The sequence below is a fragment of the Condylura cristata genome, unplaced genomic scaffold, assembly GCF_000260355.1.
Source record: "Condylura cristata isolate star-nosed mole 26May11 unplaced genomic scaffold, ConCri1.0 scaffold00026, whole genome shotgun sequence".
NCBI classification, from domain to species: domain Eukaryota; kingdom Metazoa; phylum Chordata; class Mammalia; order Eulipotyphla; family Talpidae; genus Condylura; species Condylura cristata.
The window spans coordinates 31,003,311-31,014,700 of NW_004567127.1; the positions used below are offsets into that span (position 1 = coordinate 31,003,311).

The window sequence follows — 11,390 nt, forward strand, 5'->3', positions numbered from 1 at the left end:
AGTACAGGCCAGTGATGTGAAGGGTGAGAGGATTCCCCAGAGACAGAGTGGAGACAACCAGTGGATCTATTTAAATATACTTCTAAGCAGTGCAGCAGATGGGTCAACAGAGCTCTGCTATGCCACGTGGGTCACCTCCCTGGCCAGGGATAGAACTCGTGCAGCTTCATAGTGCTGTACTTTAACCCCTTGAGCCACCAGGGAAGCCTCTAGTTGGAGTTTTAATGACAGAAAGTATATGTAATTCCTTTTCATGCACTCCTAAAATTTCCCATTCAAGAAGGTCACCTTTTTAGTAGGAAAAAAGACACTTTATTTCTGACACATTAAAAAAAAAAATGAGGGCTCTCCCTGGTGGCACAGTGGGTTAAAGCACCACATTATGAAGCTCTCTGAAGCCACTGCAGCATAAGTTCAATCCCCAGCCAGGGAGGTGACCCACATGGCATGGCAGACCTCTTCTGACCCACCCGCTGCTACCCTCAGCAGTGTATGTATCTTATCAGTCTGTCCCCACTCAGTTTCTGGTGAATCCTCTCACCTACCACACCTCTGGCCTGTACCCCAGTTCGATAAGCATAAATAAATCTTCTTTTTTTTATAAATGAGACATTTACCCCTCAGATTGATCAATGAACATGGTACCCTAGGATGTAGGAAGGGACCCATTGCTTGTAGCCACACATGGTAAAGAGATTTAGACAAGGTATGACCTAAAGATCCTCCTACCAGCTCTGTCAAATAGAACTTTCTGCAGAACTGGAAATATTCTGTAATCTCTGCTGTCCGATGTTGAAAACCACAGGCCACATGACTCTCAAACATCTGAACTTTCACTCACCCGACATGGCTCAGAGCACCTGAATTCTTACTGCTGCTTACTTTAAATTAATTTATATTTAACTTTAAACATCCACATGTGCCTAGCAGCTGTTAAATTAGACTATGAACTTTAGATCTCAAATTTTCCAGAACTGTTCTCACGCAATTACTCCAGAAACTCCAAGCAGTGTAATACTAAGGACTTGCAATCTGTTGTCTCCCAATCATGTATAGATAGCACTTACAGGACATTATATTTGGGGTCTTTGATAGTTCTTTCCCTGCCTCCAGGAGCAGAGAAACTAGGACATTTCTTGAGGTAAGGAAGTGAATGAGGAATGGTGAGTATTTCAGGATTTGTGCTTAATCTTTGCCAAATGACTAAATGAGTGAATGAATGATGTGTCAGTTGCAAAACTGCAGCAGCGTTTAAGTTCAAGCCCTAGGCCAGAGACATCCCCTTCCCACCATCTCTTCCAATGATTGAGGATTTCAAGCATCCTCTAGAGAATGGGGAACTGGTCTCCTCAGGCCCTGTGGACTTACCTGGAAGGGGTATTTATAGTGGCAAGGGATGCTGATGTCACTTTTCACAATCTCCACGCATTTGATTCGGGAAAGTTCAATGGAGCCCTTGAGGGTGCGTTTTTTCTGTGAGGAGAGAAAGCACAACTCCCTTAGAGAAGAGAGAAAACATTATTTTCCTTCAGGTTACCTCTGGAAACCTACTAGTAGGTGAGATCCATTAGCCAACCCCCCAAATATTCAGAAGCCATGTCTTGGACCTCGGTGCCCAAGAAGGATGCTGAACAGAATCCAGGGTGGACATACCCTTTGAATGGCCTCCTGATGGGGTGACTATTTCCACTCATTGAGCCACTGTGTCTAATGTCCCAGTGACCAGTGCCAAGGAGCAGCCCTGGCAGAACTTGTCACTGGGCTGAGCAGTGCTATCTGTGGAACCAGCCACAGAGTGAGCTGGCTCAGCTGTGTGCCAGTCTCTTTTGATTACCCATGGTCCCAAAGTGCTAGTCCTGTAGCACAATCCTGATTGCTCATAGCTATCCCTTTCCCACACCCCCATCAAATCTTACTGACTCCACATCTCATTCTCTGGGAGGTCTTAGATGCAGTTCTTTGATAATGAATTCACTTAATGCCTTTGTGAGTTGTAATGATGTTATATATGTGAACCTGATATTGAGGGACCGCATCTCAGAAGCATCTGGGTCTTTGTCTTTGGACCCAGGAGAGTGGCCCCCCGGGGATCCTGCCCATTGGGACAGAGTCTACTGGTGGACTAACAGGCTCCAAGGAAGGTTAGGGAAATACTTTTGGAGAGCAGAAGCTTTTTACAGGTACATAGCATTAACCTTCACTGAGAGTAGTGTTTAATGCAGCCATGGGATGAGGTTTATTGCCATTTATTATCCTTTGGAAAGAGGACACAACTTGTGGTGAACTTGGCCACAAGGTTGAAAAGATTTATGTTCAAAGTTGGACTCCACCCCTAAATAGCCCTGTGAAGCTGAGCAATCCTAACTAGCTCTAAGACCATGGCAATTCTTCTAACATTCATGAACTTCCATTTCTCTGATAAGTGAGGATAATTAAATAGCAGAGGAACCCCCACTGTGACAGGAGAGTGACAATAGAAGAGTGCATTCAGTTAGTATTGGGGAGCCAGGTCATGAAATTCTACAAAGGAACGTGGCCTTTAATTGCTGGCTTCTGAGTCCCAGTCTTTAACAGCAAAGGGACAAAGCTGAGACAAAGGAAAAAGTCAAGAACTGAGAATTTCTTATTAAATACAAGGTGCTCTTCAGATTTCTTTTCAAAATTTCACTTCTAAATATCTCTTTATTAATTTTTTAAAAGATAAAATCAATCTCCATTCATTGTCTCCATTCATCGTCTCCATGCACTGTCCATTCAATATGTAAAAACATGGAGGTACGTAAAGAAAGTGTTTACAGTGTTCTATTATTCTATTTCTCCACAAACTCGAGGTGGCAGAGGTTGGCCCCTTAGAAGGCGTTTATCTTTCATACACATATCTGACAGGACAGCGGCAAATGAAACCAGTGTCTACTCCACATGGTGGCCCACAACTTGCTTCCGTAATCTACAGAGGTATTAAGAGGTCAGTCTTGCCCCCAAACCTCTCAAAACATGTGTCCTTTGGAGGCCTGTTATCTTTTCATTCAGAGTTTTGCAAAGCTAGAAATGCCTGCCCCAACTTGCCCATAACTGTAGCATTTGTGATGGTTAATCTGTTTTCAAACACAAGGAGCACAAGAGAGCTGCCTGTTTCATCACTAGCTAGAGCTATAGAGACCATCTACAACTACAGGGGAACAGGGAGTCTGTGCTTTGAGGTTATCTTGGTTTTCGACCTCTGTCGACTTATTTCCTTCTCCTGCACATGGTGAAAAGCAGCTAAAGGTAGTATGGTGCTTTTAGCTGCAGATGGTTTATATCCTTAGAAACTGTAGGTCCTGTCCTCCCTGAGAGGAGAGACTAGGCCGACTGTCTCTTCCCCCCAGGGCCTCCCATGCAGGTGCTCAGAAGGGAACAACCGAACACATTCCAATGATTTCAGATTTAAGGCTCATGCATGTAGCCAGTCGAGAAAAACAGACTGAAGGCCAGTGAGGAGGTAGTGGCTGTTCCGAGTGCAGGAAATCAAGAGCAGTACAGACTTTCTCGTGACGCTCACAGTCCAGTTGGGACAGCCGACAATATTAACAAGTTTTTATCTACAAAGAGAAAAGAGCAGTTGATGCAGTCAATGTGTGATCGCAGTCAATGTGTGGTCCCGGCAGGCGTCTCCAGAGAGAGGGCAACAGAGAAGGAATCAGGAAGGTGAAACAAGGCAGACGAGGAGGTCTGGAGAGTGAGCAGGCTGGACTGCAAGAGCGCAGCCCTGGTGGCAGCATGTTGGACAAGTGGGTCATCAGTAACCCAGGTCACCCCCAGTCACCAGGCACTATGTGGTGGCAAATATTCACTGAGGTTTTGAGTAGACTACAAATTTACTCCTAAAGCAATACTGCCAAGTAGGTGAGCCAGCCATGTAAACATACATTTTTGGTTTTGGTAGCCACACTAAAACAAATAAAACCAGCAAAATTAAATTTAAGAATATATTTTGTTTAACCAAAATAGATCTAAAATATTATCATGGAATCAACATAAAATGATGACTTTTTTTTTTTTTTTGGTCTTTGACATGGTTTTTCAGTTTGGATCCTCCACCCTTTAAGTGCTTAATTGTCACTTGTGACACGGAACAGTGTGACTTGAAGATATGCAGGGAGGATTTTCCCTTAGACTTAGATGCTATCTTTAGATTTCTTAATAGTAGTTAGGTTCCAACATGTTTTTTTTTTTTTTTTTAAGATTTATTTATATATACATCCAGACCTGAGGTGTAGACTATGAGGTGCAGGGGTGGTGAGAGGATTCACCAGAGACATAATGGGGAACAGAACAGGCAGATTGATGAAGTACACTGCTGAGGGGCAGTCAGGAGAGGTCTGCTGTGCCATGTGGATCACCTCTGGAGCTGGGGATTGTACTTCCACTGAAGTGGCTGCAGCTCACTTATAGTGCTGTGCTTTAACCTGTTGTGTCACCAGGGAGGCACCCAACATGGGTTTTAAGACACATTTGTGCCCTCACCATCCTGAGGCATCTTCTTTCAGAGTTTCTCTTGCATTGGAGTGAGTGGGTTTCGAGTTCTAGCATTAAAACTTATCTTTATTCCCAAATAGGTACTGGGATCTCTCTCAGGATCCTTCTAAGCAACCATCAGTTTACAACTGAATTGCCTTAGCCTTCTCAAAAGGTAGCTGCCTGGCCCAGGCAAGCAGGTGCTGCCCAGGGCAGGAAATTCCTTTTGTTTCCAAGGACAAAAAGCAAGCTCCAGGAGAGATAAGACCCCCAGGGCATAAAGACTCCTGGGAATCTTCCTCCATCTTTTGAAACAAAAAGCAAATCTCAGATAAGACTCCCAGGGCATAAGGACTCATGGGCAATCTCCTAACATTATTGACACAGGTTTTGCTTAATGCATGACTTCCTCTTAATTTCCCTTTTCTTAAACAATCACTAACTACTCCTCTACTAGTCTTAATTAAACTTTTCCTAGAACAAACACTAACTACTCTCTGCTAGTCTTAAGTTAGCCATTAGCTTCTCTTTAGACAATCACTGATGACTCTGCTAATACAATTTATTCCTTCCCTAGGACCCCTAAATCCTTTGCTAACAGCTCATCCTTTCCCAGACCCCTTATCCTTTGAAGTCATAGTTAAACACCCGTTTACATGAAAGTTATCACAAATATGTGTAGTCTAGTATGCCATAAAGTGGCAGGAAGAGAATGCATTGTTCCCCTCTTCCTTGAGAACTTTTATGCTGATTTCTTAGTAAGTTACCTGATGCATTATTGTAACTAACTACTTGCTAAACAGTATAAATAAAGACCTGCTAAAAAGATGGGCAGGAAGACTTGCACCCAACTCCGACTCCCACGTGTCTTCCTCGTGCCTGCTCCCCTCTCCCACTTCTTGGATTCTCCTCTGGCCTAAGCCTTCCCACCCTAAGGCCCTGCCTGCCTTGCACTTTGACAGCTCAGCTCCTTGGGGCCGGTCGCCAACACTCTCCCCACTTCCTTATGTTCTCACTGCTTACAAGACTCAGGAAATCATCCAATAGAAGACAGAAACCAAGATAATCTCAAAGCTTGAAACCCCAAACTGATTGTCCTGGGATCTCAGAAGATCTGTTACACAGTAAACCAGGGTGTGTCCACCAGTCCGGCTCTGAGGAGCCAGCTAAACACTGTCCCCTCTCAACCCCCTTCCTGACTGCCTGTCATCATCCCACACAACTGAGCTATTTCTGCAAAATGCCAGGGTGCAGCCTTCCAGGGAGACCACACAAAAGCCGCCAGAGAAGCAGAGACAGCCAGGGCGGCCAGCCCTGCCTCTTCCTTGTTATTCTCGCTGCACTGACAGAATATTTTGTCTGCTTTCCTTGGGGTGGGAACCACATGGCCTCACTCGGCTTCCTCTCTTTTCTTGGCCATTTTCGAGGCTGTCCTCAGGTTCCAGGGCCTTCCTCTGACATTGGATGTGATCCACAGGGGTGTTGCAATCCACAAGGTTGCTGCTACCCACATACCTGCTCAAAGGCAAACTTGGGCACGTGACTTTAGGTCACCTTGCTTTTTAGGTTCTATGGTGGAATTTTGTATTGTGGGTCTCAGAGAGAGACAGAAAACAAAAGACAACATTGGGACCATGTCTTCTAATTTGGACACTCAACAGGCCATTTCGCTGCATCATGACCCTACAAAAATCTACCCCCCACCCCACATTTATAGGTAAGGAAACTGACATTCAGAGGAACCACACACCTTAATATTAGAGGCACATAGAAGCCCTGCTGTTAGCTACCAGGTTTCGTGGCCTTGTCTTTGTCCTGCTTTCAAGGGAGAGGTTCATTCTCTAAACACAACACTGAACAATCAGCTTTCTGGCTGGTTTCTCCAATTTGACCCCACAAATTTGTTTCTGACCACTTGGTCACAAGGCACCTATGCTGGATTTCAAAGTGGGGAACATCCCTTGCTCCCCTGAATAACAGCTCTTTGCTTCTCTAATGTTTATGCTACTTTCCTCCCTCCCTCTTTTCCTCCCCACTTCTAACCCTCCCTGTCTTTCTCCTCTCTCTCTCTCTCTCTCTCTCTCTCTCTCTCTCTCTCTCACTCACTCTCGCACTCTCTCTCTCTCTCTCTTTCCCTTCCACACTCCCTCCCTCTCTCTCTCTTGGCTGGTAGTCCAGCAGATACATCAGTGGAAAATTGATGTCTGATATCAGAGTAAAAGCACACTCCCAATCTTCTGGACATCAACAGAATTTCAGCTTTCTGCTTTGGGGAGGCAGTTTGGAGAGCATTAGAGTATCCAGATCAGGTCTACCCCACTGTTACGCAAACTGAAGTGGGTTCCTCAACTTCTCAGTTGCCTTGTTTTTGAAAAGGGACTAGAAATAATCCCTGAATCATTGGGTTAATTTGGGTTTTTATTAGAATGACATAAACGTAGTAGCATAATAAAATCATTCTATCCCTTTCTTTCTCTGCATGCTGCCCACAATTCAAGACCTCATTCCCTTATCTTTATGCATTCCACATTTTCTTTGAAGCAAGTATGTCACCAGGAACTGCCACTTGGGAAAACAATATGAATTTTAATCAGCAATCTGGGAGGTTTTGTCAATTCAGAGTTAATGTTTTATTTTACTGTAACTTTTAAAATCAAGAAAAATCCATTAAAGGGACCCACTTCCTGGTCTTTTGATGGTGTCCTATTTTCTGTCACTTCAGCAAGTGTGAAAGCTTTCAGCTTCCCTCCCTCCTGTCACACCATTTTCCAAAGACTTTCAGAAGACTTTCAACATCAATAATGACAAGGAGATGTAAATCAGAACCATAATGAGATGCCACTGCTGTGAGAATGCTCCTGTCAAAAAGACAGGAGATAGCAAATGTTTGTGGGAAGAGAAGTTGGTTCAACCTCTATGAAAAACACATGGAGATTCCACAAAAAATGAGTAACACCATCTAATTCAGCAATACTGCTTCTGGGTATTTATGCAAAAAAAAAAAATGAAAACACTAATACAGAGAGATTTACAGACCCTTACATTCACAGCAGCATTGTTCACAATGACCAAGACACACAACCAACCTAAAAGCTTATAAAGAAATGACAGGATAAAGAAATTATGGACTATTTACTCAGTGGAATACTACTCAGCTAGCAAAAGGATGAAATTATTCTTTGGGGCCCAAAATGGAAGGAACATGAGGTGAATTTGCAAGTGAAATAAATAAGAACGTGAAAGACAGCTACTGGGTGGTTTCACTCATTTGCATAATCTAAACAACCAAAGAAAACTGATGGGAAAAACATGACAAAAGTGATTCTTACACTCTGTGGAAAATACACAGGTTACCAGAGGGCAGGGAGAAGGGAGTGGGTGAGGAAGGTAATAGGATGTGGGCACTGGACTTTTGGTGGAGGTATGTGAGGTTTGTGCACATATGGTGGAGTGAAGTTGTACTCTTCAGATTATATAGTTATGTAAACAATTGACAAGCCAATAGAATTTGAAGAAAAAAAACAACACAGAATGACACTAAAACCTTCCCCAAAGTTTGTTTCAGAAGTTAAGATCAGGGCAGATTAGAAACTTGATCCAAGAGGGAATTTTGACCATGGAATTGTAGGCATCAGGTGAGAAAGAATTTTTCAGAGAACCCTCTGCCATGCTCCCCTCCCCCATGGGAGAGCAAAGCATTAATGCATTTAAGACTCTCCCAGGACAGTTCCTTGGAAAAAGTCCTGAGCTGCCTTCATCAGACAATGCCTTTCTGGTGATGATTTTGACCAGACATGCAAATATTTTGCTTTTGGGCTCTAGAAAGTCATTTTGCCAATCTGCAAATCTACAGCAACATGACTGAAATTAAAGCTGATGCCATGAGAAATGATACCAAAGCAGACTGGTTTGAGAATGGCCCCCCAGCCCTCAGCAGAACGAAGACCACTGGTTCCCACATCAATTGAAGTGCTATTTCCTGGGTTTTTGTTTCATTTGTTTCAAAACATGTGGTAGTGACCCAAAATCCCTCCCATTCTCCTTAGCTTCTGTCTATCTCTTGCTGCAGGAACTCAGAACTGGGAATGAGCTCTTGGAGACCCTGGTAACCCTGAAACCTAGGTAACATTGTTCAAATTGCCTGTCCTCTGGGTTTAGTTCTGTTCCCTCTTTTCAGGCTTAGTTCTGTTACCTCTTCACAGGCTTAGTTCTTCCATGCTAATGAGGACATGCACAATGCCTCAAAGGAAATGTGACCTCAAGTACAAGGTGGCACCTAGCATGTGGTTGACACCCAAGAGCTATTAATGACATCTGTCTCCACGGGAAAAGGAGAATCTTCTACAACACCAGGGCAATGTAATCATGTGTGGTTGGTTCTTGCTCCTCTTTACCTGGACCTAACTCCACTAACCCTGCAGGTGACTAAGGTAGTGGACTGGAGGTGTGCTGGACCCACTTACAGCCAGGAAACTATGACTCATCCCACACCTGCCTTCTTTTCTTTTCTCTTTTCCACAAAACCTTTCATCAGAGTCAGAGTCAGGGTCAATGGGCTTTCCTCCTCTCAGTGTTTTCACACTGCCTGTGATGAGGCTGACTGTGCTGTGGCCAAAACACCGAGTTTCCCTTAAAGTCTACCATTTTGTCAAGAGTAGCACCTGACTAACTGAAGGAAAAGTGAAGAATTTACAAAAAGGAAGGAAAAAAGACAATCTGAATTTATCTTAAAAATCAAGAAAGGAGGCCCTCCCTGGTGGCGCGGCAGGTTAAAGCACAGCACTAAGAAGCTAAAACCATTGCAGCACGAGTTCAATTCCCGCCTGCCCCGGGGTTGACCAGATGGCATGGCAGACCTCTCCTGACCCACCAGCTGCTTCCCTCAGCAGTGTACTTTGTCGATCTGCCTGTTCTGCTCCCCACTCTGTCTCTGGTGAAGCCTCTCGCCACCCCTGCTCCTTTGGCCTGTATCCCAGTTCTGTATGCACAAATAAATAAATCTTTAAAAAAAATCAATAAAGGGGGCCCTCCCTGGTGGCGCAGCAGGTTAAAGCACAGCACTAAGAAGCTAAAACCACTGCAGCACGAGTTCAATTCCCGCCTGCCCCGGAGGTGACCACTTGGTGTGGCAGACCTCTCCTGACCCGCCCGCTGCTCCCCTCAGCAGTGTACTTCCTTGATCTGCCTGTTCTGCATCCTGCTCTGTCTCTGGTGAAGGCTTTCACCGCCCCTGAGCCTCTGGCCTGTACCCCAGTTCTGTATGTACAAATAAATAAATCTTTAAAAAAAAATCAATAAAGGAAACACCATATGTTCTAGCAGTCCCATAGAAACCATTAGCACACATACAAAAGCCCCTCATTGCTGATAAAAGCCTTATTTATAGTAGTTAAGACATGAAAGCAATTTAAATGTACACAGGTAGACTATTTGATCAGAAGATGTGGTCTATCCTCATTGTGGAATACTATTCAACCATAAGGAAAGATGAAATAAATGCTGACAGCAAAATGAAGAGAGCTTGAGAGGCTATGTATAGTAATGAAAGTCAGAAGATAAAAACCAGTAATGGACATTTACATAGCAGACTATTCAACGACATAAAACACTTTCAAAAACTACTGGATGTCAACAAACACTGCAAGGAGTCTGAGGTTAAGAAGGAGGGGGAGGGGAAGGATGTGTAGGTGGTGGTGGGGAAAAACAAAAGAACGTAAATTCCCCAGTGGTAGATTCCTCATCTCTCTTACTCACTGAATTCCCAAAATGAAGGTGGTGTCATCTAGTAGAGGCTTAATAAATACATACATTTTTATTATTTGTTTTATTTATTTATTTATGCATATGAGAACTGGAGTACATGCCAAAGGTGTGAGGTGGGGAGTGTGAGAGGATTTACCAGTGATAAAGTGGCGAGCAGAACCAGCAGATTGAGAAAGTACACTGCAGAGGAGAGCAGCAGGTGAGACAGGAGAGGTCTGCTGCGCCTTGTGGGTCACCTCCCTGGCCAGGGATCAAACTCTTGTGGTGGAGGCTGGTGATAGGTTGATAATGCTGGGACTTTAACCTCTGCGCCACCAGGGAAGCCCAATAAATATATTTTGAGAGAGAAGACCCTCTATTAAAACTATGAGTATAATTTCTCATAAGAAACAATAAAATTCACTATTTATGGGAGTGGCCTTGGGTGTGTGAATGTAAAGCAGGAAGAAAGCTTTTCTGTTCATTCACATACTTCCTTACTGTTTGACTACTTCACCATATATTTTTTTATTGTATTTAAAAAGTTATAACCCCATAATCCTTATGGGGTTCCACCTTTTGTTCATCAACATTTGTTCAAAATATATAAAGATAAAAAACAAAATATATATAAATAGAGGGAAGAAAGGATATTCATAGAGGCATCCTCAGCTACACTGGGAAAAAAGTAAACAAAAACAATAGGAACTGAGAGACCAAGGTTAAATTATACTTCTTTCATGCTGGGACCACTCTATAGCCATTAACAAATTTGACCTACATGAAAGGACACAAATATATATTAAATGTAAAAAGTAGGTTTAAAGCAATAGACAGAATCCCGTTTCATTTGAGACCAAAAAAATAAGATGTATAGTCATGTATACACAATTACTCAAAGACATAACGCAGGAGGGAACACTATTAACTCTAGTCTCTCTTGTGTATGACTCTCAGTGGAATTTATAAATCTCTGTAATATCTGATGTTATGATGGCTATGTAAAATAATATTTTACACGAGGAAATAATATTTTAACGCACTGGGGAGAAGGTAGAACACCACACCATGTGTAATGCAGATGACTGCAGGAGAAGCGGAAGTAGTAGACCAGAGATGCTGGTGGGCCGTCTGAGGCCAGCCCTCCCCCC

At 43.4% G+C, this 11,390-nt stretch overlaps 1 protein-coding gene across 2 annotated transcripts in view; it reads right to left on the reverse strand.

Moving 5' to 3' along the window:
- Positions 1 to 11,390, reverse strand: part of ITK (IL2-inducible T-cell kinase) — a 65,934-nt gene that overhangs the window by 41,737 nt on the left and 12,807 nt on the right. For both annotated transcript variants that reach the window (XM_004689835.1, XM_012730056.1), the window contains exon 2: positions 1,369 to 1,473. In XM_004689835.1, coding sequence (XP_004689892.1) covers positions 1,369 to 1,473 — 105 coding nt within the window. The remainder of the gene's footprint in view (positions 1 to 1,368; positions 1,474 to 11,390) is intronic.